This window comes from Chrysemys picta, chromosome 21, assembly GCF_011386835.1.
Source record: "Chrysemys picta bellii isolate R12L10 chromosome 21, ASM1138683v2, whole genome shotgun sequence".
Lineage (NCBI taxonomy): Eukaryota > Metazoa > Chordata > Testudines > Emydidae > Chrysemys > Chrysemys picta.
This window is the reverse complement of record NC_088811.1, coordinates 5,119,275-5,143,977: the sequence shown is the minus strand read 5'-3', so window position 1 is coordinate 5,143,977 and position 24,703 is coordinate 5,119,275. Positions and strand designations below refer to the sequence as shown.

At 45.9% G+C, this 24,703-nt stretch overlaps 1 protein-coding gene across 3 annotated transcripts in view; it reads left to right on the top strand.

Annotated features, from left to right (window-relative positions):
* Positions 1–24,703, top strand: part of PLCH2 (phospholipase C eta 2) — a 321,195-nt gene that overhangs the window by 221,534 nt on the left and 74,958 nt on the right. For all 3 annotated transcript variants that reach the window (XM_065575187.1, XM_065575186.1, XM_008167192.4), the window contains exons 4-7: positions 2,897–3,140; positions 5,371–5,500; positions 18,478–18,648; positions 24,062–24,155. In XM_065575187.1, the coding sequence (XP_065431259.1) occupies positions 2,897–3,140; positions 5,371–5,500; positions 18,478–18,648; positions 24,062–24,155 (639 nt within the window). The remainder of the gene's footprint in view (positions 1–2,896; positions 3,141–5,370; positions 5,501–18,477; positions 18,649–24,061; positions 24,156–24,703) is intronic.

The window sequence follows — 24,703 nt, the reverse complement described above, 5'->3', positions numbered from 1 at the left end:
TGTGGTGTTCCCCACAGAGAACTGCCTGCTTTTTCTCCAGAGACGGTCAGCAGTATGACGTGCCCACAGCTATAGATACCACACAGCTCTCTTTATGCAAGCCTGTTTTATTCTTAAGGTAAAAGCACTACAGAGAAGACACATTAAAATAATAAAAGAAGCTACAGGCATGCTAGAGATCATCCCACCCCTAATACGGGGTCTGGCAGGAGCAGTCTTTCAGCACTCCATCCACAGGGTTTCCTTTGTGGTCACAAGTTCATCACAGCTTCAGTTCCGAACGAGCACACAGTTTTATGAGGCCTCAGTAGGCCCACTCCTTCCAACCATTCCCTGAGAACTGTGGCGCTCTGTGAAGCAGGCGTCCTGTCCATTTGCTGCATGAGGAAGAAGGGCCTGAGCCTATTTAAAACCAGGCTGTTTATCCAAAAATCCTTTTTGGTTGTTGGTGCCTGGAAAATCCAGTTTGAGCTAGTCTATGCAGACCTCACCAGGGGGTGGCTTCAAAGGGGCTGGTAAGCAGAGGGATTACATTAGCATTCCCTTTCCCTAGTGGAGTTGCATACAATTCCACAATAACACATACACAATTGCATTTCTAATACAGTGGACCCCCAAAGGTTCAAGAAGGCTTAACTTTATTCAGTAACAGGGCGGCAAGAAGCAGCCCCTGTTGCTGTCTGGACCCTCTAGAAGGCACTGAATGAGCACAGTGGGTGCTTGCCTGGTTTCTCCTCTTTTTCAAAGAACTGAAAAGTTTGGCCACCTGAGCCCATGTTGGGTCCAAGTCTCAGAAACTCCATTCTTGCACTTGGGTGGGGATTGTGGGAGAAGAGGAGAGGTGGCCTCGAGTCACACATGCACTTCCTGTGTCCTGGGGCCATCCAGGGGCCTGTCTGCCCACTAGTGTAAAACTAGAGCAGACTTTGGGGTGCTCTAACTTACACTCTACTTCCCAAAGCCGCTCTCTGGTGTGAGTCCCAGTCTGGGCTAAGCTTGGGTGCTGAGCATCCTCTGCAGAGCAAGAGGTTTAGCAGTGGACGGATCTAATTTCAACAAATTGGCTGTTTCCAGAGCTGCGTTTCCTCTTCTCTTCTTCCAACATTGCATTTCTGGGCCGAGTTCAGCAACTGATGCGGCTTCGTAAGTGACTCAGCAGTAAGAGAGGGGGGCGTGGAGGGAATAATGTCAAGGATAAAACAGCTGAACGAAAATTGCTCTTGGGTAGAAGGTGTTGGGACCTTCACTTGCCTATCACTAACAGCAAGGAGGACAGGAAGAAGAAAGAGCCAGTTCTCCTGAGGATGGGGCCTGCTGTTCTGCTGTGTTACCTTGCACAGCTACCTCAAAAAGTAGACTTTACAGCCTGGGGCCAAATCCTTCCCTGTTGCCATGGTGTAAATCTGGAGTTACTATGGATGTATGTTAGTGTAATCAAGTGCTCCTAAATTAGCCTGTGAGCACCTGTCTTTTAGGTGCTGAACAGATACAATGGGGTTCAGGCCTGGGGCCCTGAGGCTCTAGGTTAATATTACCCCCGATAAATAAGTATTGTTGGAGACCCACTCCTTATCGATGTAGTAGATTATGTTAGACTGACCCCAGCTAGGCCAGGGATGGGCATTGCCTGGAAAGCAAACTTATTTGCAAGGTCTCAAATTCAGGAAAACAGATACCTCCTTCCTGCAGAAAGGTGCAGCTCACCCAGACCCCCCAAGAGAACAGAATGTGGTATTAGTGGGGGGCCTCACCTAAACACACTGAAAATGACACGTGCTGTTGGAGATGCAGTCAGGAGGGAGTCTGTGCTTGCATTTCTCAGGGTGGGGAAACTAGTTTTAAGAGCAACCATTCCAGGGGGAATTCTGAGGCTATGCCTCATAAGAAATACCAGCTTTTAAGGTGAAGATTGTTTCTCTGAATTCTGCAAAGAGTTTTACCCTCCTCCCCAGTGTTAGAGGCCTAGGATATTACGGCCTGCTGCACAAAATCCATTGGTATTGGAGGTAATTGTATTGGGTGATGAGGGCCTAGTTAATCCACGATGCACTGCACTTCGAGAGAGGAGATGGAGCCCAAGCCAACACCCCAAGATCTGACCTTTGGGGAAGCCCGCCTCAAAACTTTGCAGCTTGGGTCTATCTCTGTGAAGGACAGGAATGAAGAAATCCCATGTGCTGTGGAAACAGCAAAAAGGAAACCAAGTAGCAAGACTGGCTAAATTTGGGTGGATCTGCATAAATAGCATCCAGCTGCATTTCATGATAAACGATAAAATAATACTGTGTGTGTTTAGAAAGCCTGTCTGTTTCCATATGCCTGTGTAAATGCTGGTGAGGACATGGGGGCTGGCTGGCTGCATGTGCTTCTGACTCTTTCCTAGACAATGTGTAGGCTCTCTTTACAATGGATTGTGTGTAGGGAAACCACTGTAACGTGCAAACTGTGTTTGATTTTATTTCTAGCTGGAGAATATAGCAACCCAAATATATCCACAAAGACTAGTGGAAAAGAGTCACGAGCAATTGAATGTCAATGCAGACAGGTTACAAAAGCTTAAAGGAAAGGCACGAGAGTACTAGAAACTAAACGGTGTGTTAATATGCAGATTACCTCATGCCCCTTCACCTTCTCAGACTAAAATAAGGTCTGGCTGCTTGTCTGGGCTCATTTTATTACAAATCATCCCCCCCCTCACCTCCCCCCCCAGTGGCAAAGCTCTCATTTAAGTCCTCAGCCAAGTGGTAATGCTCAGCAATGAGGATAAAGGGGGTGATTTGTTTTTCCAGGACAAAGAAAAGGACTCTTTTCCCTCCAAGAGTCTGATTGTAACTAACACCAATAATCTTCCACTGACCGTCTCTTAACGAGCCGCCTGCCTCTCTTTTTCTTCTAGTCTCCATTGACTCCATGCAGGAGGTGTGTGAGGGGAAGCAGTCGGAAATCTTCCAGCGCTACGCCGATGGCAGCTTTGACCCCAACTGCTGCTTCAGCATCTACTATGGAGACCACATGGAGTCTCTCGACCTGGTGTCCTCCAGCGGGGAGGAGGCGCGCACCTGGATCACGGGGCTCAAGTACTTGATGGCAGGGATCAGCGATGAAGACAGCCTGTCAAAACGGCAGAGGACCAGAGACCAATATCCTTCTGTGCTGTGGGGGAGGGTGTCTCGCAGGGTGGGGCGGTAGCACTCCTAAAGGAATTTGTGGAGCTGTCCTTAGTGCTTATTTCACTGGCAGCAAGTGCGAGGCATAGGGTTGCACAACGGGTCCTGTCACATGCTCCTGTTCCCAAAGGGCCCTACACATCTGAGTATGGGGTGCAGCATTCCAGGCTCTGTTTCATCCCAGAGGAGATTCCCCCTTCTGCGCACTCCCATTTGGACCCCCTCCTCCAGTCTAGCCCACACACCCGCTCTCCTGTTTCCTGTCTTTCACCCACGCACATCCTGAAAAAGCCGGGGGGCTATTTTCAAAGGCACAAATTAGGTGCACGACTCCCGTTGACATTCAGTGGGCGATGGGCTCCTACCTGCCCTTTGTGTCTTTGACAATACCCTTAGCAGATAGTTTTCAGCCTTCTGAGCTGAGAATAAGGGGCAAATGAGTGAGAGAGGCTGGGAGGTGGAGAAAGTGGGTGCTGTGTCTTATCACCGGTTGTCATCCTGCAGGGAAGTCTCAACAGCTGACACCTTGCATGTCAAAAGTCCTTCAAGAGGATTAGAGGCCTGTGCTAGGCATATGGTGGAGGGAGAATGGAATTTAAAAAAATAAAGGGCCACATTCTGCCTTCAATTAGACCCTATGCAGCCGTAGCCCTCTCTGCAGGTTGCAGAATTCAACCCTAAGTTTATATTTGTTCAGAGCTTAAAGACATTTCTCATTGTGTATTTGTGGGTAAATAGCCAGTGCTGCTGATGAGAAGATTCACGTGAGCAGGATTTTAATAGGCATCATTTAAAGCTCATGCGCAGGCAGACCAAAATCCTCTCCCCACACCTTGACATCAGGGACAGAGGAAATTGTATGCATGGACAAAACTTCATCAAACCCCAAATTAGGCAGTGAGATCCTGGCTCGGGGCTGCTGCTGAGATGCTAAAGGCACCATCGATATCTGCTTATTGCAATACCTGGATCACTCCCCTATGCTAGGCTATTGCAGGGTGTCTACTGTGATCACCACTGGAAGACCTAATTTGCTGCCAGTGACCACACAGTGAGAGCTCTCCGAGATGCCATCATTTTCTTTCCCTGTACTTAGAATAGGAAACAGATGGTAGACTTGCCAAATACTGTCTCTTTGCTGATGGCCACTGTACGGTATCTCTGACGTTAACTCTGGCAGGTAGGAAGCCTTTGCTGCTTATTAGATCCTGTTCTGTGAAGGAAAGCCTGTCCCCTACTATTGCATGTAGCCAGCTATTCTTTCCTTTTACGGGGGAATGTTCTTGTGCTGGTGAGAAGAAAAGGGTATTGCGGTCCCTTTAGCTAACAGCTGCAAGGCAACGTTAGGTTGAGCAGTCTGAGATCCTAGCCTGGGAAAGAGGCACCATAACAAGGTGTGTGACAAAGCCTTCAGGAAGGCTGCAAAGAACTTCAGCTCTTTTGGGGCCCAATAACCTGTTTAACAAGTGCCAGCGAGGAAAGGTGCTGGGAACCTGTTGAAAGCTTGTATGCAGCACCTGAGGTGCATTTGGATTAGGGGGGTTTTATATCCGGCTTAGGCTGTCAGAACTCCCAGTGACAAATCTAGTTCATGGGCAACAGAGCTGCTTTATTGTTTTTCTAGTTAAACTATCTTAGGTTAGATATTAAGAAAAGCTTTAACCACACTCTGGAAAAGACTTCCAAGGGAAGTTGTGGAATCCTTGTCAATGGAGGTTTTTAAGAACAGGTTAGACAAACACCTGTTGGGATGGTCTAGGTTTACTTAGTCCTGCCTCAGCACGGGGGTCAGACTTGATGACCTCTTGAGGTCCCTTTCAGCTCTGTTTCTTTGATTTTTTTTGTGTGTGTGTGGTTTATAGCCTCAATAGAAAGTCCACTAATCTGTAGTGCTTCATCTGTGCCGCTGTAGCACTTGCAGAGTTGACACTTCCTATGGTGACGGAGGGGGTCTTTCCACCACTCTAGTAAATGTACCATGTTGAGAGGTGGTAGCTAAGTCAACAGAAGAAGATTTTAGTGGTCAATGGAAGTATCTTCTTCCATTGACCTAGCGGTGTCTATACTGCGGGCATAGAGCAGCTTAACAACATCTCTCAGGGGTGTGAATTAGGTCCACATACATTTTAGGTATAGACCAAGCCCAAATAATGTTCAGTAGGGTCCCTTGATGCTCCATTGCATTTCTTAACTCCAGTTAAATGTGGTTGAAGCAAACCTTTGATGAGGCCGATAAGAATGGTGATGGCAGTTTGAGTATTAACGAGGTGCTCCAGCTGATGCACAAACTGAATGTGAACCTCCCACGACAGAAAGTCAAGCAAATGTTTAAGGTAAGAAGTGAGAATGATCATTTCTAAGGGGGAAAGGGCTGAGCTGCAGAGATCTAACGTGCAACACAAATGGAGAGAGAGTAAACACTTCGCTAGCAAATTCATTTTCATTCCCTCACTGGATGCTGCATTGTGCATTTCAGCAAGTCGGAGAGAACTCTGGAAACAAAGGGTTCATGAGTAAATTCTTAACTGCAAAGGGAAAAGATACTTGCACCAAGTTGCTTCTGGAGTTTTACAGTGTAAGGACAAGTAAAGCGAATCTGCCTCCGTCAGCTTCCATGCCCTACCCTCCTATGCTTGGGGCCAGATTCCGATACCCTTACTTGCATTGAACCATGCCTTCGTCATTGGAGGAATCTCAATCTCCATCACTGGAGATTTTTAAAAGCAGGTTAGACGAACATCTGGCAGGGATGGTCTAGATAATACTTAGCCCTGCCATGACTGCAGGGGACTGGATTAGATGACCTATCGAAGTCCCTTCCAGTCTTAGGATTCCTCTAACTCCAGAAGTAAGGAACTCTTTGGGACCACTCAAGGAGTAGGGTGATACTCTTTCTCTCACAGAGTATCAAAATTTGACCAGTATTGTTATAAACCTGGTCTCCTATGGCCACTGATTATCCTTGATCATTTCCAGCTGTGGAGTGAAATGGGCATCCTTCGACGTGCAAGGGACTGCTCCTTTGGTGATGGTGACTAGGTGGACTGTGCTCGCAAACCACATGCTTTATCCGAAAGCCAGCTGCTCCCTCGTGCTCTATTGCGCTACAAAGAACTGGGGTGCTGTTCCCAAGTTTGAAAGGAAGAAATGACTCCAAAGGAGTACTATGGGAGGGAAATGTAGATACAAACTTGAAGATCCTATGGATTGACTGAGAAACACCTGGATTTAGGTCCCATGACTTTGAAAGCTACCCACTCAGTTTCCATTGACCTGATCTGTAGCTAAATCCCCATTTCACTAACCTAATTGTCCTAATTTGTAATGGTCTAGCAAAGTGCTGTCCCTAAATAGGGTGAAGTGACTCATGCATGATGTCAGGTGCTGTTGGCAAACAGGGAAGTCATTGCATTGCTGTGGACAGCTGCTTGGGATGGTTACTGTGTGCAACAGTGGGGCTGTGGCTTCACCTTCCTTCTCTGTCACTCCCTCTCCTCCCTTTTCACTGTCCCTCTTCTTCTTTAAGTTTGGCCTAGAATTAGGTCACATGAGTTGCTGAGATGTTATCTCCCTCTTGGCTCCAGGGATCTCTCTTGGCATTTCCTCCTTTCTTCAAAGTGCTCTGACTGTTCTTTCAAATGATGTCTTAATACTCCTGCCAAATCTCTGTTGAGTAATTATGACTGCCACGCTCCCTTTCGCACAGCACTCTGTGAATTGCACTGCTTCTAGTGGGTAAATTATGGGACGCCCGGTAATGTGCCCAACCTTTCTCCTCCTACATGCTGGGTGCTTAGCCCAGAATATGTTGCTCATAGTCAGTGGAGAAGGAAAAGATCTGTGGCTGGGCTTGGAGTTGACCTTTGTTTAAATGTCCACTTGAGTTGGGCTAAAATGCTCTTGTAGATGTTCCAGCTATGGGGAGCCATGAGTGAGGTGAAAGGAATTGATTGTCTGTGGGGAGAGGGAGAGTGTGCATAAGAGGGATTGGGAATGTGATTGGTTTAATACAGGGGATAACTGGCTGTCCAAATTCCTGCTATTTTTATCCTGTTGAAAATATGCCCTTAAACTGCCAGGCAGTAAACCCAGAAGCCCACCAATGGGACCCTCTTTTTGTATGTGTAAGATTGGGAGAGAAGGAGCTGAATTGTGGTCCTCGTGGTGAATTCTGTGTACGTGGGCAGCTACTTGGTGTGGTGGTGAACCTATTGAGCTAGTTTTTAATTAAAATTCAGTCTAGACATGAGCCATCGCCCCAGGGATTACAGTGAATGTAGAACGAAGAGACCTTCTTCTTTTTTTAAAAAGAGGTGGCATGAGTGTTTTTTCAGGAGCCCTGAATCTGAGATCTTCTCTCTAGTTCTGTTAGGCTGTGCCTGTTCTGACCATCATCATGGGACTTGTGCACTAACCTGTCTTGGAGAATATGGACCAAATCCATTTTGATGGCTGTAGCTTGATTATAATTATTTCCTTTAAAAAGCCCCAAAGCATGCTAAGACATTCATAGAAAACATAGCTTACATCCTAAATAAAGTCCTCGCATAACAGATGGCTGCTGGAAGAACAAAAGCAGTCAGGAAACTTGACTACAGTAAGATCTTTGTTCATTGGAATGAGATGTTTCTGACCTCCGGGTCTCGCATGTTTTGTGTAAAATCTACTCTGCTGGTAAGATGCAGAGGATTCCTCCAAAACTTCCCTGATCAAGGAAGGACATTTGTAAGGTGCATGTGTTTTAGCCTCACATCCTGTCCTGGGGTCAGGTCCTCCACTGGTGTAACTGTCCTAGTCCCATTGACATCAGCTGAGGATCTATCCTCTGAAGCCTTCGTAGTGGAGAACTTAACAAGTCATGTCTCCCATTTATACAGCAGCATTGTAAAAATTGCAAAAAGAACAGGAGTACTTGTGGCACCTTAGAGACTAACAAATTTATAACAAATTTATTAGAGCATGCTCTAATAAATTTGTTAGTCTCTAAGGTGCCACAAGTACTCCTGTTCTTTTTGCGAATACAGACTAACACGGCTGTTACTCTGAAACCTGTCATTGTAAAAATTGGTTTCTTAAAGTCTGGTTTGGTGATCGACTTCTCTGCAGAGAAGTGTAAAGTCTGGTTCTTTTATATCCAAAGACTGGCAAAAAAAAAAATTAAGCCACTCAATATCAGATAACTTTCTGCTAAATTGCTTTATCAGGGTTTCCTGTTGGGACAGCCAGACATCAAAGATATGCCAAAGTATGTAGCTGTATGACTGTTGCAGAGAAATCTTTCTTGACATACCTGTTGATCTGAAGTCCAGTCACTGACTTGGTCTCCTCCGATCACACCTGCTACTATCTCTGTTTTTGTTGGAGTGTTGTATCAAGTATGCAGATGCTCATATATGTCATGTTGACACAGCTACAACAACACTGCATACATGTCTGTTGCAATGCAGATAGCTACTCCTTTGCAATTAGTTCTGCTGTTGTCCTTGACCCAGTTTATTGTCTAATTAAATAGGAGAGGATTAAAGATACATCTATGCCTCCACACCAATGATCAAAAAGCTGATTTGCATGGGACCCTGCTGGGAATTAAGTCAGTGTGGTGTTTTTACAGTAGGCAAACAACTGCAGCCTTTGCTGTATGCCATGTCCCTCAGAAACATGCCAACAGTAGCAGAATTTTAAAGAGGCGGCCTTGCTGTTGATGGTGTGCTGGAAATTGGAGAGAAGGGACGTTTTAAAAAAATCTAAATGGTGGGATCAAAGGAGCAAGGCACTCAGTTCCCAATGACCCTCTGAGGTTTTGGGCACCTCAGTCTTTAATGTTGTTACCCTCACAACACCCCAGTGGGGTAGGACAGTGCTATTATTCTCATTTTACAGTTAGGGAAACTGAGGCAGAGAACAGCTAAGTTACTTGTCCAAGATCACCTGGGAAATCAGTGGCAGAGCAGGGCCATTGAACCCAGATCTACCAAGTTCTAGATTAGTGCCCTAACCCCTAGACCATCCTTCCTCTCTTACTGTGTGTCCAGATAGTGTCTCCAGCTCCTGTACAGACTTGTACAGCTCTTCTACAGACTGCAACCAGTTTAAGACTCTGTGGCAAAAGATTTCTCTCCAAGTCCATCCCTTCATCTTCCTAGAGATGTTCTATCCAGCCTTCTGGACTCTCTGTGCTTGTGTTGGTCCAACAGGACTGCAATGAATCTGCCTTGACATAGTGGGCCTCCCCTTTTGCTCTGTAGCTAGACAAACAAGGAATCTTGGAGTCATTGCCAGTGTTAAACTGCCTTTGATCTGTATATGTAATCAGTTGGGTAAAAACCATTCCAAACTGCAGTCAGGGGAAATGCAGTTGAGGCACAGTATGGTTTGAACTGTTACCAGATTCCTTTGCAATCCTAGTGTGGTGGTCACTGCGCCATGAGACCTTCCTTGACTGAGCTCTGATGCTTTGCGTCTCAGTGGGGAGGAGCCCAAAAATGATCTTCCAGTAACCATTCAGTGCCAATCTCTGTAGTCCAGTGTTCCCTGGCATGTTGTCTAGGGACTTCTGTAACTGGGGCTTCAGGGTTCTCTGACCAGCTCTACTGCTGACCCACTGCGTGAGTGTAGACAAGCCTCTTACCTCCCTGTGAGTGAAATGCAACCCTGTGCAGCGGGCTAGACACTGCTTAAATCCTATTTGCAGGGCTTAAGTGGTGCATAGGTTCACTGTCTGGGCAGTGCATGGAGATCCTCGAATGAAAGGCACTAGGAAAAGGGATTCACTACTAGTAACAATAACAACTGGTTGTAACATTGCCCTAGGGCGGGAGCAGAGTTAGATTTTTCCCTTGCAATGCAGACCCTGTCTGAATAGATATCCTCACGGAGAGCCCTTCCTGCCCCTTCCTGGGCTGCCTGTATTGTTGTTACTGATAGTGGCTCCTTTGGCAGGGTAACTGCTGGTGGGACCCAGTGCAATCAAGTCAATCAATCCGTTTTACAAACATCCCAGCCAGAACAAAAACGCCCCTCTCCAGCTGGGTTTCCCAGCCCTGTACCCATGTGCCATTCTGGATTCCTCTCCTGCTCTTCCCTAGAGTGCTCATGCAACTGGGGAGGGAAAGGAAGGCAAAGTTAACCCCTTGCTTACTGGAAAGCAGCATTACCCTCACACCCACCACAAGCAGCCTTTGTGGATAGACTTTATGGCCTTTGATTTTGGTTTTTCTCTTGAGTTTTATAGGAAAATGAGGAGGGGAGGCAGGGGCAAGGTGGCACTTTGGAAATGATCCGGCTTGATCGTGGGGAGAGAAGATGCCGCCTCTGAATTCCTTCCCCTGCCTCCTGACTGTGGTAGAAGATTTATTCTGGTGCCTCCGGGCAGAAAATATTTTTAGCCTGCAACTTTCTCTGCTGTGTTTTCTTCATCCTGCTGACAGCTGACGCTGAAGCCTGCCCTGCTGTCTCTTGTGTCCAATGTAGATTCCTCTCTGGATATACAATGGTAGGATTTGCTCAACTGGAGCATGGAAAACAGAATGGCTCTGTGGCTTGCAGGAGCGCAGGGACGGGGGGAGGGACGGAGAAGCTATTGCAGAGGCTGAGAATCCTCCAGCAACTGCAAAATACAGGTTACCCTAGCATATACGTGGACATGTATTGTACCTATAACTTCAGTGTCTCTGGTGTCCTGCAGGTGTAGAAATTGCTGCATTGATAACAGCTCACAGCTAAAAGATGGAAAAACCCAGGACAGGAGCTGCCTATAGTGATGTCTTTCAACCGTAAACCTCACACCCCCAGCAAGTCTGTCTGTGTTACTGAATCAAGTCTAGGAGGAATAAAATAGGAGGGATTTTAAAACTCTGGGCCGAGACTTTTTTTTCAAAGGTGCCCAGGAGATTTGGGCACTCTGTTCCCCTGGTCAGCCTTGGCCATCACAGCCCTGAGGTTTCTAACCATCCGTGCTGTTTCAGATGAATAAAACACACGTGCAAATTGAAACTTAGTAGGTGTGTTCTGGGACTTGTGCACTAGTGCAAAGTCCGGGCTCACAGCACTGCAGGGGATACCTCTCAACTTTAGAAATAAGCTTGAACTGCATGGAAACACTGGGAACCTAGTTAGGTTGTGGCCAGCCCTGCACATTAACGTAAAGGTTTTCCCCATCCTCCCCACACAATATTCCTGACACACTTGCATCCATGTGCTCAGAGAATGTAAGGACTACGAGGGTCTGTAGCACCTCTGGGGGTGCTGGGCTCCTCAGGGGGTGTGGTACGGCTTCTAGCCCTAACCCATGCCACAGAAGGCCATTAAATGCTGGTCTGTGGAATCCTGTCACCCTCTAGTGGCTGCCCTGCTACCACCAGCTAAGGGAGAGTTCCTTGACCTCTAAAAATCCCAGGCCAGCTGGAGGGAAGGAGTCCAGGCCCATCTCCAAGGAGTATGTGCTACTGTGTCTGGTAACTGTCTTAGCTCAGTGCCTGGCTTCACTCTGCTCCCCTTGAATGGATGTTACAGGCATCATGACCGCCCGCACTTCAGGAGGCATTGCTGCTTAATGGACCGACCACTGGACTGGGGCACAGGAGAGCTGGGTTCCATTGCTGGCCCTGTCACTGGCCTCCTGGGTGACCTTGGGCAAGTCATTTCCCCTCATGCCTCAGTTTCCCCATCTGCAAACGGGGGGTGATGATACTGGTATCCCTTATACAGCACTCTGAGCTGGCCTGCTGAAAAGCGCTAGATGAGAGCTAAGTGGTGGTGGTACTGCCTGATGCAGTGTCGTAGAAGGTGAAGCAGCTTCTCCCCAGTGCAGCCTGCGGAGCCACATTCAGCCCCTGAGTGCCTCTAAGCAGATGGGGCCTGCATTCCTCGTGAGCATCTTTACATTTAGCTCAAAGCAAGTGTGCTGAGTCCACCTGAGCACACGGGTGCGCATGCACGTCTGGTTACCCCAGCTTTAGCCCAATGGACCCATACACTTCAGTGCTTTTACTTCCATCTGGGGGCAGAAGCCAGGCTAAAAAACTTTGTAGAAACATGTATGTGTCCACACACACAAGAGGCCCTTGTCAAAAGCTTGTTGGAGAACAAAGGCTCTTCCCTCCCTTGGCAGTGGGAAGATAATACTCCTACATCTATTAATATGCACTCTGACTGGCAACACTATAATCTGCTGATACTTGTGTTATTTAGACCCTGTGCACTATCTACTTCTGCTCCACTGAGAATCCTGTCCTTTCATCAGTTGTGCTGGACTGTAATGAGGCTTTCAGAGGGGGGCCGGGGGGTAGATGGTGTCTCTGTACCTGGCAGAACATTTTAATAATATTTTAATAAAACTTTTTTGCGATGCCAGCAAATACCACGCTCACAAATGCAGCACTGTGGAAAACGAAATTTCAGAAACTCATTAAAATTAGTGGATTAAAGGGAGTCGCTTTCTAGGGTAAATCATTCGGATTGATGGGAGCCAAAGGGTAGAGGCTGGTAAAACCTCTGTGACTAGAGTATGGGTTTCTATTAGTAGCGTGCTAGACTCTTGTCTTAATAGTTTCAGATGAATGGCAATAATTATATGCCAGGCACTTTAGAAATCCTGTTAAGAGAGGAAAAAATGGATGTGCCTTTTCCATATGAAAGTGTATAAATGAGAGCAGCCTGGTGTGAATTATGGATGTAATTGGTGTTCTGTGATATAAAATCCCTGATATTAAGCAGCCTTGAATTGCCTAATCAAAGCAGAAATCTCTGTCTTGGCTAACGAAAGAGCTAAACAGAATGTTGTTAAAACTAACATTGTACATCATACATGGGGTTTGAAGGCAGTCCCCTTGGGTTCAGTTTTTCTAATTAATATCCTTTCACTGACTCAGATGAATGCCTGCTTTTATTAAAGTGGTGTGTATTAATTCTACCCAGAACTTTATTTTTAAAGGAGATGAATGTTGTATGTTTGCCGCACCTCCCCCCATTCGTTCATGGTGGTGGGAGGGAAGAGCGCAATTTTATTATTAGGAAGGTTTTGCTCACAAGTACATTGATATGTTTCACTGGGCTCCTTTAACAAGTTCAGTGTCTCTGCATTGATTGACCTGGTTTACATTGGCACCTAATTCTATTAACCATTTCAGCGCCTACACAAAATTTGGCTTCAGTGTTGTAGTTGCTACAAGTCAAGAGTTGGTAAAGTGTCAGGCTGCTAAATAGAAATCTAACATCCAGGGCAAGCAAGAGTTAGAAAGTGTGTGTGGATTCCTTGGGGACTGAGAATAGACTAGGAGGCTGATAATGTATCGCTGATAACATATTGAGTCTCTCTCTCTTGGTCAATCAAGGATTTTCAGTTTTGCAGTGTTCTTGGAGAACTAGCTGTGCATGGGTACTTAACCCTGGGACTTCTAAATGGAATTTGTGCTGTTAGTTCAGGGCTGTTGTCCATGGTCTCGGTGTGTTATGTTCCCTGAGACTTTTCCCAACTAACTGATAAAACTGCAGCCTTCCTGGCACCAGGCCAAGGGAATGCAGCGAAGAAGTATTATCTGGGCTGTACAAGAAGCCTGAAACTTTCGGTCTCTGATCTGTAATGTGCTTAGGCTTGTCTACAGCGAAAATGTGCAAAGCAACTGGCTGACACTCAATTGCTGGAACACAATGTGGGAGGAGCTCAACATTAAAACAGGTCTGTGGGATCTTCAGTCCTGGCACTACGCGAGAGAGACACATCCTGGCTTGATAATGCAACAGTTTAATTCCAAAGGACAATGTCTGAAAGGGATGGTTAAGCTCTGTATGGTAAATGAGCACAGGTGTCTGACACTGGGAAAGAATGTATGCAATGTTGTTGTAGCTGTGTCAGTCCCAGGATATGAGAGAGACCAGGTGGGGGAGGTAATATCTTTTACTGGACCAACTTCTGTTGGTGAGAGAGACAAGCTACACAGGAAAGGAGTCGGTTAGCACCACCTTAGCAAGATAATTACTGAGCAATTTTGATTCTCTTTTCAAACTTTCTCTCTCATGCCTCTGCAACAAGACACATTTCCCGTTTTGTCAAGTCAGGGGGTTAATTCTCCATCCTCGCTGACAGGCACGTTCATAAGAATGGGACCAAGTGAGAATATGGATGGGAAGTGCTGATTCAGAGCTATCCTAAAAGATCAGCACACGTGGCATTTGGCTGGATAGTGCGTTGTTCTGCCTACCATCTGCCAAACTGCCAGCTGCATTTTCTCATAGTCTGAAATGGAGGTGTCTGGAGTTGTTGTAACCTAAGGGTATGACCACACTGCAGTGAGGAGGTGTGTAGACATACCCGGATCTAGCTCAAGTAACAACAGCAATGAAGCCACAATAGCATAGGTGGCTCCCTGCACCTTGGCTACATACTTAAGCAGTCGTGGTACTGTTATTGTTAGTTCGAGTGGCTTTGACCTACCCATGCTGCAGTCACGCCGCCTGATTGCAGTGTAGGCATACCCAAAGTAGCTCAGAATTCCTCGACTTGTCTGCCTGATCGAATTTGACGATGCAGGACTAGCTATTTCCTAAACCATCTACAAGGACCCTTCTCCATTTGAATGCTTGGTGAGGTCTGAACTGACCGCTGCGCCTTTGGTGGGAGATGTTCATTGGACTGAGATCTTCCATAAGAGTGTTTTTCGGAGGGGCCAGGCTCAACAAACAAAATTCAGTTCTGAGTTTGGATTTTGAACATTCTTAAACTTTTGATGGGTTCTGGTCTGTGAATGTTTTGGTTCAGGCTGATGTCGAAGTGTTTTGCCTTCCTACATTTCTCAGAGTTCGTCTATGGCTGAGAGTGGTCCTGATTTTTACAGTAACTGCAGCAGAAATGTGCACCGGCTGACTCAGATCAGCAGTACCTCAAACCTATTCAGCAGCTGTCTTATCTTTTCCCCTGGCATCATCGGTATGTGTGCCTCATGGAGACTTCGGAGCCCATTCCTAAGCATCACCCAGATACAATCAGATAATGTGTCTTCAGACAAAGCGACTGAGCCCTAAGGCCTTCAAGGGGCTCTTTTTAATCCTTATGATTTACTGGTTGGTTTTTGTTGTTGTTGTTGTTTTTCTTCCTCCTCTCCTCTTCATAACGGCTGCTCAACTTTAATTGAAACTTCAGTGTTGATGTGGTGGACTCTAGACTGAAGCACTGAGCTGCTTTAGGATTACTCTCGCTGTTCAGGAGATCTGCTGTCTGTTCCGGATGAATGGCTTTTTTTCATTATACCCCAAAGTTGTCTTATGCCATTGTATTGACTTTACTCTGCCTTATCTGCCCTGCTCATTAAACAGAGCTCCTTTTGCATATTTCATATGCCTGCCTTGTACGAAGTATTTTCCCCTCCATCTGCCCATCATAGACTGTTCAGAATTAATTTTTAGGGAGGGATTACCTGGGGGAAGGGTGGACCATTTGTTCTGAATAATCTTTTTAAAGCTGTGCCATTGGTATTGCTCAGCCCAGCAGCTCTGGGAGATTCGATTAGTCCTTTTCATTAGGCACAAAACCTTATGCCTCACATCAGCTGTTCTTTTTTAAGAGACACTTTATGGCAGCGGAGCTCTCCTTTATTCAGTTTGTGGGCATGAGGGCTCTTTTCACAGCTAGCTCCCATAAGCTAACATGCAAATTAACAGCCATGTTTACACGGGCCACTTTTGTGGGTGGGTCAGTGGGGTCAAGGGGAATAGTGGTACAGTACACACCTGCAGAATTTCTGCCTATGCTTTCTTTAGGCTTGCAGCTTGTTGCGGGTAGAAATCTGAGTACTTTAATGGACAGGTACCTAGCTGCAGTCACAAATCAGGTGCATAGGCCCTGCGTGGCTGGACTTTGCAGGTGCAATTTTTGCCATTGCATGTTTTGTCTACCAAAAAAAAAGTTACCCTTTAAAAATCAGATCTCATGCAAATTGTCCCTCCTACCCCCCAAAATCAATAGGAAAATCATTGAGACTCTTGCCTAGGGCACGGAGCTGGGTTTTGTTTGGTTCTGATCATGGTTGTTCCACTGACTCCATAGGCATCCCTGGGGCTCTCTTCACCCATGTGTAGAATCACTGGCTGTAATGTATTTACTTAACATGTTCTTGTGAGGCTTAATGACTGTAGAGGGCTTTTGAGACTACTGGATGAAAGGCGTGCTAGAAGTGCATCATTAACTGTAATCCAAATGCCAAACCTCTTGTCCGTCTGTAATTCTCCACACTTCTCTTATCATGCTCCCCTCTAGTTTTAGGATACATTAACCCAAAAAGCTGGGGCTCCCTTTAATAGAGAGCAAGAAGACTGAAGGGAAGGAGAGGACCAAGAGTGACAGTTCTCCTTGAGACTTGTAACAGAAATGGGAGCTGATTCCAGAGGACATCAGAAAGCATTATCGCACAGGAGTTCTGTGTCATTAGCGCCAGGGAACGCTAATGGAGTGTGAGGCCTACGTGATGGCAGAGTGAAAATGGAATCAGATTTTTGTACTCAAAGCAGTTATAGGTGTAAAACAACTCTTAATAAACTGGTGATGCAGTTAAGATATAATGTGAAATTGCTAATCCAAATTGATGTGGGGGTTTTTTGGTATTGTCAAAGCTGAATTCCAACAGGCTCTGATATAATGGCGTTTGCTGACATGGGACTATATTTGCACTTCATCCCGGTTTAAAACCCTGTGAAGAATCCTGTTGTTGATGGGTCGCAAAGGGGAAAAAGTGCTTGTCCCCTTTGAAACATCAGAGCAGTGGTTCTCAACCCGTGGCCCGTTTGTGGCCCAATCAGCACACAGCTGCTGCCCGTGTGACATCCTCAGGGCTATACAGGTAGTATTGTATGCGGCCCACATACATAAATAGGTTGAGAACCACTGCATCAGAGGATAATTAGGGGCAATGTAATGGGGCGAATTGGGTCATTTCCTGTGGTGTGGTTTGGATTTTTTTTTTAAATGGATAGTTTGCTCTAAGGGATATTTTCACACTCCTGTATCTCCATGTATTTCTAATCGATGAATAACTACCTTTTTAAGTAGTGTGTTCACACAGTGTGCCCAGGGAGAAACATGCCAAATGAATGTACAACATCTCCAGAGGTGGGGTGTGTGGCTCACCGTCTCAGCGAATGATGCGCTGAATCCTATAGCTCTTCAGCAGAAGCATGGTCTTGTGCTTAAGGCACTGGCCTGAGAGGCAGAGGCTCTGGGGTCTAGCCTCGGCTCTGCGGTATACTTTGTGTGCCTTATTTCCCTTCAGTAAAACGGGGGAAATATTTGCTCTTCCATCTTTTGTCTGGCCTGTTCAGCTTGTAAGCTGTCTGGGCAGGGACGGTCTCTCATATCATGTCTGTACAGCATCTAGCATGATGGGTGCAGGAACTCTGCTGCGACCTCTAGGCAGGCACTACTGTAAAACTAGGCTAGGCTAGGCTGTCTTTGTCCATGTGCTTCTGCTTTTCATGCTCTAATAGAGTCTCATGAGTCACCGGCAAATTAAATAAATGAAGACCCATCCCTTTGTGCCACCGCATGCAATCGGTGGTACTCTAAGGATCACCCATGCCTCAATGATAAGCTTCTGTCCTGGGCCCTACTGGTGCCCTGACACTCACGAGACTGGTCTGGAGCAGCTCCCTTTCAGCTGTGATTGAAGGAAAGGTTTTGTGCCCGGTAGGCTGGTGCAATTGGTCATGAGTGGAGAACCGCTGAGAAGCATACACTTATTAGGCTGGGTGCCTGAGGGCAGTGTATTTTGCTTTATTTCCCCTGTAAGACCCTATTAAATTAATGTGCGTGTGTGTATCTCTGCCCTAGGAATTCACAGGTGCGCTCCTGAGCCGGGGGCTTCTCGATGGGATGCTGTTGTTTCTAGTGACCTTCCGAAGACACCACAAGTGGCCCCTTTCTCCTGCATATCCTCTCCCCAGTCCTCCATTACATATTGCCCTGCCTCATTACCGTAGATGGGAGAACCCTCCTGAGGTGGGGGACCTAGTGGACACTGCTGCCTCTGGGAAAGTGAGCTCTGGAAACCTGCATTAAAATGCAGATGTTTGGGAAGGTTAAAAGGGGTGGGAGTGGAGGGGTTGCAAGCCATTCATGATGCCAGTTTCAGCCTGGTGAACCAAATCTTCCTGAGCAGTGCATTGCTAGGTGAGACTGTGTTCAGGTTAAAAATGACGGTTTTGTAAAACACAAGGGTTTGTGTGTTTTGGTTTTAGTTTTGGTTTCTTTTTCAATTCCCACCATTGTAATTATCTTTCTGGGAACCGGGGCACCTTAACGCCACCTTGCTGTTGCGTATCGCAGGAGGCTGATACAGACGATAACCAGGGCACGCTGGGCTTCGATGAGTTCTGCGCCTTCTACAAGATGATGTCAACGCGGCGCGATCTGTACCTGCTCATGCTCACCTACAGCAACCACAAGGACTATCTAGATGCAGATGACCTGAAGCGCTTCCTTGAGATTGAGCAAAAGGTAGGTGGGTGCTGGGGAGAGAATTGCAGTTTGGATGCAGAACCCTGGTTTCTCTCCCTTAGAAAGCTACAGTGTTCCAACCTTCCATTTAAAGGTGACCTTTTAACTTTCGCTCGTGGCTTCTTCCCAAGATGGATGGAAATCCTATCAAACCTTATCACATAAATGTCAGCAAAGTTACCTGCAAAGGTCTTGGAGCATTTCCAAACCTGTGCACAGAAACTTAAAGCCTATTGCCACTCAATATTATTTCTCCCAGCTGAGTTCTTGGTTTTGATGTCTTCAAATGGGAAGAGGACTCTGATAAGCTAGTGCTGCCTCTTTTTCTCTTTACATACAGCACCCTTGACAGGTTTGAATAATCGGCCTACTCATTTAGGGAACATTGGAGAAATTAATACTCTCCATAAACTGGGAGAGCAAAGATGGGCTAACCATCTAATTTAGCATGGAAGATGGATTGTGTTTTACTCCTGTGGATCTCACCTGGTATGTTGATTTCTTAATGATCATAATTTGCACGCCCCACCTAATCTCAAAATTGGATGTCATTGTACATAGCATACTCTGTATGCACTGGACAGCTTGTGGGTTGAGTGCTAAGTGGAGCTTTCTATTTTTTAATTTAATTTTTTAAAGCAGTAATAACTGAGTGTTTTAAATTGTGCACAGCAGAGCGTGGGCATGACTCTTGGTGGCAGAGGGAATAATCCAAGCAAGATTTAATGCTTGCCATATGTTTGGTTCAAGGCTTCTTCCTAATACCGTTTTATATTAATTGAGTGCATTGTAAAAGAGAAGGACAAATAGAACTGGCCGGAAGCAGGCAGGAGATTGGCAGGTACTATACAAACATGCCATTCATATGTCTGAAAATGCATCACAAGGTACCCCTTCTGTTGCACTTATTAGTCTCCCAAAGCCAGAGCCTTCTGATCAGGCAAAACTCCATATGGCCTAGAAAAATGCATCATTGTCCACTTCAGACCACTGAATTCACCTTTCCCATTTTCAGTGACTATTTGAATGAAGATTTAGTTTCACGCTGAGGACTGTAATATTGTTGAACGAGCAATGGTCACTGTAGGAATGTGTTTTGCAGTATCACACCTACCAGCTGCTTTGATGGGCACTGCCTCACGAGCTTGGTTCAGAACGGCTTTTACTCTTCTAGACATTTATTACTGAAAAAATAAATGGCTAGCTTTATCACTAAGCATTCCTGTGAGGTTTCTGACCAGCCCCCTGGGTTCTCAATCTGCCATGTTTCAATTCTCTGGGTGGGATGAATTTTTAATTTGTTTAAAGTAAAGAGCATTTCTGAGATGCAATTGGAAAGTTGAGTAGCTACCTACATCTCGCCACTACAGTCCCAGGGCATGTGGGGCACTCAGACAATTGGATGACTTAGACAAAAGCCACTGAAATTTTAATATGACTGCTGATACCACTTCAGGCCTGGTGTGGATGTTTCCTGGAATCTCCGTATTCCCTTCCTAGCTCCCTAATGCAGATCATTCTGCTATAGCTTCCCTCCTTCCCCTTACTTTTCCTTTTAAAAAATTCTGTAGACGTCTGGCTAGATGGAGACATTTGACTCTCTCCAGTATGAGAGACGGGGATGGGGTGGAGGGATGAGGTAATATCTTTTATTGGGCCAACATCTGTTGGTGAGAGAGACAAGCTTTCAAGCTCCACAGAGCTCTTCTTCAGGTCTGGGAAAGATGCCCTGAGTATCACAGCTAAATACAAGATAGAACAGATTGTTTAGCGTAAGTAGTTAATACATGTTTCAAGGGACCATTCAACTGTTAACACCTCTCCAGTTAACACCTTCCCAGTATGAGGCAACCTGATCCTCTGTCTCTCTTGCTGCATGGCCTTGGGGGTAGAGTAATGAAGTGATTTGCCCACTGGAGGGTGGCCATGTTTCCCAGGGTTATTGAGAGGATTCACTGCTGGCTTGGACAGCGCTTTGGAGAGGAAAGTACTAACTACTTGGTCCTTCTCTTGCCACTCTAGTGGGTATTACAAACCACACACTGTTCTGTCAGTTCATCTGATTTGAAAGAGATGAAGAGTTTATGGTCCAACAGAACAGGAGGTTCTCTATTAGAAGAGTTTTATTCTTGGCCAGTACCTAATGGCAGGCATTACACCTAACGCTGTTCATAAAATCAGACATTTCATAGGTCTTCAGAGACGTTAACTCCTGGGTTTATAAGCTTTACTAGTCAAATATTGAATTTTACCTAGATGCCCTTGCCATAGTTATCGATGGGCTGTCAGTTAAATAGCAGCAAACTAATCTCCATGCACCCTGTTGCAGTAGCTGCTACGTATAGTGGAATTAATGATTTGCTCCTTGTAGGCGAGGGCTAAACAGGAAGGTTTGCATTCTTTATGCATATTAGTCACTTTAATCTGCAGCAGTGATTGATGGATATAAGATGCTGGGTCCCTTTCCTGACAGCTCCTGTAGGCTTTTGTGAAAAGGAAACAGATAGAGGTGTACCGTGCTTTTATTTTCTCATGGCTAAAGCTAAGTAGCTTCCTCTCTGCACACATACATACATATGTGTATACAAATGCACTGATCTATTCCATCTTCTGCATCAAATCTCAACTATACTTACCTTGGCGGGAACAGCCAACTGCCAGCTAAGTGATCGTCTTGGTTATTGGTGGCTTCAGTGGGTTGATCATTTTAAAGCCCTGAATGATGGAAAAATACAAATGTTATCTGAAAGGTAATATCACCTCTCTCTCAGCAGCCACAGGCACTGAACAAAGGGTACCACCTAGTAGGGTATCTATGCCAGCAAACACTGGTATGTGCCGATGACTGCTGCAAATAGCTGGTAGACCCTTGCCAGAAGTGCCAGTTAACCAGATTTTGTGACCCATTCATCTGTTGCTTAGTGGAATGTGCTTTACTGTACCTGTACCTTACCACTTGTTCCTCTTATCAGGTTCTGAGTGGTTTCTAATGCATGGCTGTCTAAAACCTTCAGACTGTAAGGTTGTTGGCTGGTCTGTTCTGGGAAAGTTCAAGCCTATTGCAATGAAGAGGCTGGTGGTTATTTTAAGTCTGCTGGTAATGGAGGAGAGATTTAGTAAGCTAGAGTGCTACTAGCAGTGGAGACAGGGAAACCAGCCCACTACAAATGCGACCGAAGGAACATGTAATAAAAGACCATATTGCAATGCTTAAATGGAAGGGGAGAGGGAAGGCGGATGCCAGAAGCTCTTGGGTCAGTATGGCCCCAGAGGAAGACGAGCCATGAATCTAAGGTAAAATCCAACCAGAGAGCCCTGCAGTGCCGAGTATTTCTTTTCATAAAAGAGAGAGGGATTCCAGTGAAATCTTTTAAATATTTCATGAAGACTGAGAATTTAGTGAAGCTGTTTTGACATCCTCAGTAGAAAGGGAGCATTTCCACTGCCCATTAGTCCCATCCCACCCCACCAGATATAAAACCCCTGCTCTCCTGTACTTCTGCCCTAGAGGATCCTCTGTCAGGACAAGGCTGGGGCATTTCTGGTCTTGGGTGGCGTGGGAGGCAGCAAAATAGTAGCTCAGCCAGGACTTTTTTTTTTCTCACCAGACTTGTAGAAGTAGATGGGGTGAGAAAGAAAAAAATACCGCATGAGAACGCCTAGGCTAGGCTGTCTTTGTCCAGTGCTTCTGCTTTTCATGCTCTAATAGAGTCTCATGAGTCACCTGCAAATTAAATAAATGAAGACCCATCCCTTTGTGCCTGTTGTCTCTTTAAACGAGTTAGGCTGTGTTTCTCTTTCACTGGGCCTATTGATCCTCCTCCTGCTGAGAGAAGAAAATTAACTTCAGCCACAGGACTCCGTCAGTTCAGCTAATCACTGGCACTGAGAGCAAAAAGCTCTCCGGCTTTCCTCTCGCGGACGCTGCTGCCCTCTGTAATGCAATATGTATAGAGCGAGGGTAGGTTTGAGCTTTGTCAAAAACAGAACAAAAGCATGCAGCAGCCCTGCTGAGCTAGGAGCAGGAAAAGGCTTTGCTGTGGGATTGGGACTAGAAATCTTATGAAAACCTGAGAGATCTTCTTATGAGATCCTGCCTTGCTGGTCATGGCCAAAATGTAAATACTGCAAGAACTGTGTTTTGGTAGGGAGACTTCTGGGCTTTTGTGTCTCAGCCCAGCCCAGCCCAGCCAGGACATCCAGTGGAGGGAGAGTGCATTTTTCATGCTCCTGAATCTGTTGTGTTTTGAACCTCCCCATGAGAAGGCTCCAGTCCAGTGTCAAAAGTGCTGACCCTTTGGGCATGGGTCCACGTTGGCCAACCTGCACCATAATTAGTCCCTTTGTCGGCAGACTCACTAGAGAGGGCAAAGACGGAATGGTCGGTGCACTCTGAAGTCCCCTTGCAAGTAGTTCCTCCTGGGCAGGATACGGTTCTGTTTGTGCACTTCCAGAGAAGCTTGCACTGCTGCTATTATGTTATAGCGCTTCTATAGCTAGATGGAACACGCCCAGCTCCCGACATCTTCCATGAGATGTTAACGCCTTGTCCCTGTGGTTTATGCTTTACTTTGGTTTTACGTGTGTATTTTTGAAAGATTCTGCTTGGCTTTTTCATCGGAGCCGCTGTTTGGGACAGGCACCATATGGTCATGTGTGTGTGCACGCAGCACCTCGCACAGTGAAGCCTTGATCCTGATTTGTAGCACTACTGACAACAGGTGTAGTAAATAATTGGTCACCCAGCTCTGTTTACATAATGCAGGGCTGTATCATTCCTTTTTTTAACATAAACGGAGTTAACCATAAATGGCCTGACTTTCAATTGCCAATGTCTCAGAACATGCAGAATTTTCTCTGTGCACACATCTTGAAGACCAGAATGAAATCCTACCATTGATCAAAGTAACGGACGCCCTAGAAACGCTTCCAATAATCTCCCGACCTTCTGATACGTGGCCAATTATTATAATTCATCCTTCTCTCCACTGGCTCCTGCAGTTCTGTTTTGTTGCATGCCTCTAAAGTGAAAACCTTTTGGACAATACAAATTAATCCTGCAGCCGAAAGACCCTATTGGGCCATAGCAAAACATGTGCTGTTTGGTTGCCCTGTGGGCTTAAAAACACTAAACAAAATTGACCTACAAAGCAGAAATCGGGCTCTGTGTTTTATTGTGTGTGATCAGGCAGCTGCCAATGGGACTAACTTTTCACTAAGCTGCCTGATTCTTATCTGACCTGACACTGAGTGGCAGGAGTGGGAATTTTAGTGAACAGTGTAAAAATCCTAGTGCTCGTGTGGAAAATACAGCCAGTTCTCAAACTATATACAGAGAAGAGAACTAGGGGAGCAGTGGCTGATTATTTAGTTAATGAGATGTTCTTCACTTCATGTTTTGTTTCCTTTCTAGATGACTAATGTGACCAAGGAGTACTGCCTGGAAATTATCAATCAGTTTGAACCGTGTTTAGAGAACAAGAAGCAGGGGGCTCTGGGAATAGACGGTAAGTTGTTTTTTGTTGCTGCTCTGGCAAATGCCCAATGGAGGCTAAATGCTAGTTCGAATTTGACACTGGTATGAGTACTGTATGGTGTCACCTTGCATACAGGGTGCTTCTCTGTTAATGTTATTGATGTGGGCTGGGATTTTCAAAGGAGCCTAAGGGAGTTAGACACCCAGAGGGGGATGAGGCTCCTGTCACTGCAAGTCAATGGGGATTGGATGCCTGTCTGTCATATATGCCTTTGAAAGTCTCTCCCCAGGTCCTTTTGAAATGCAATGAGATTTGGCACTTAACTCCCCTAGGACAATCCCAGACAAAGTGTTAACCTCCCCCCCCCAAACAAACAACAAATGTTAGAGTGTTAATAAAACCAATGTTCTGAGCATGTGTCGAAATTTACAATGGGAGTGGTAAATAATGTGGCCCCAAGAAGCGCACTCTCAGCATGCCCGGTGCTGATGGGCTCTCACTGAACAAGACTTCAATGGTGACAAGATGGTACATGTTGCTTTAGGGCTGATTCTGAATCCCTGGCTCAGTATAGTGGC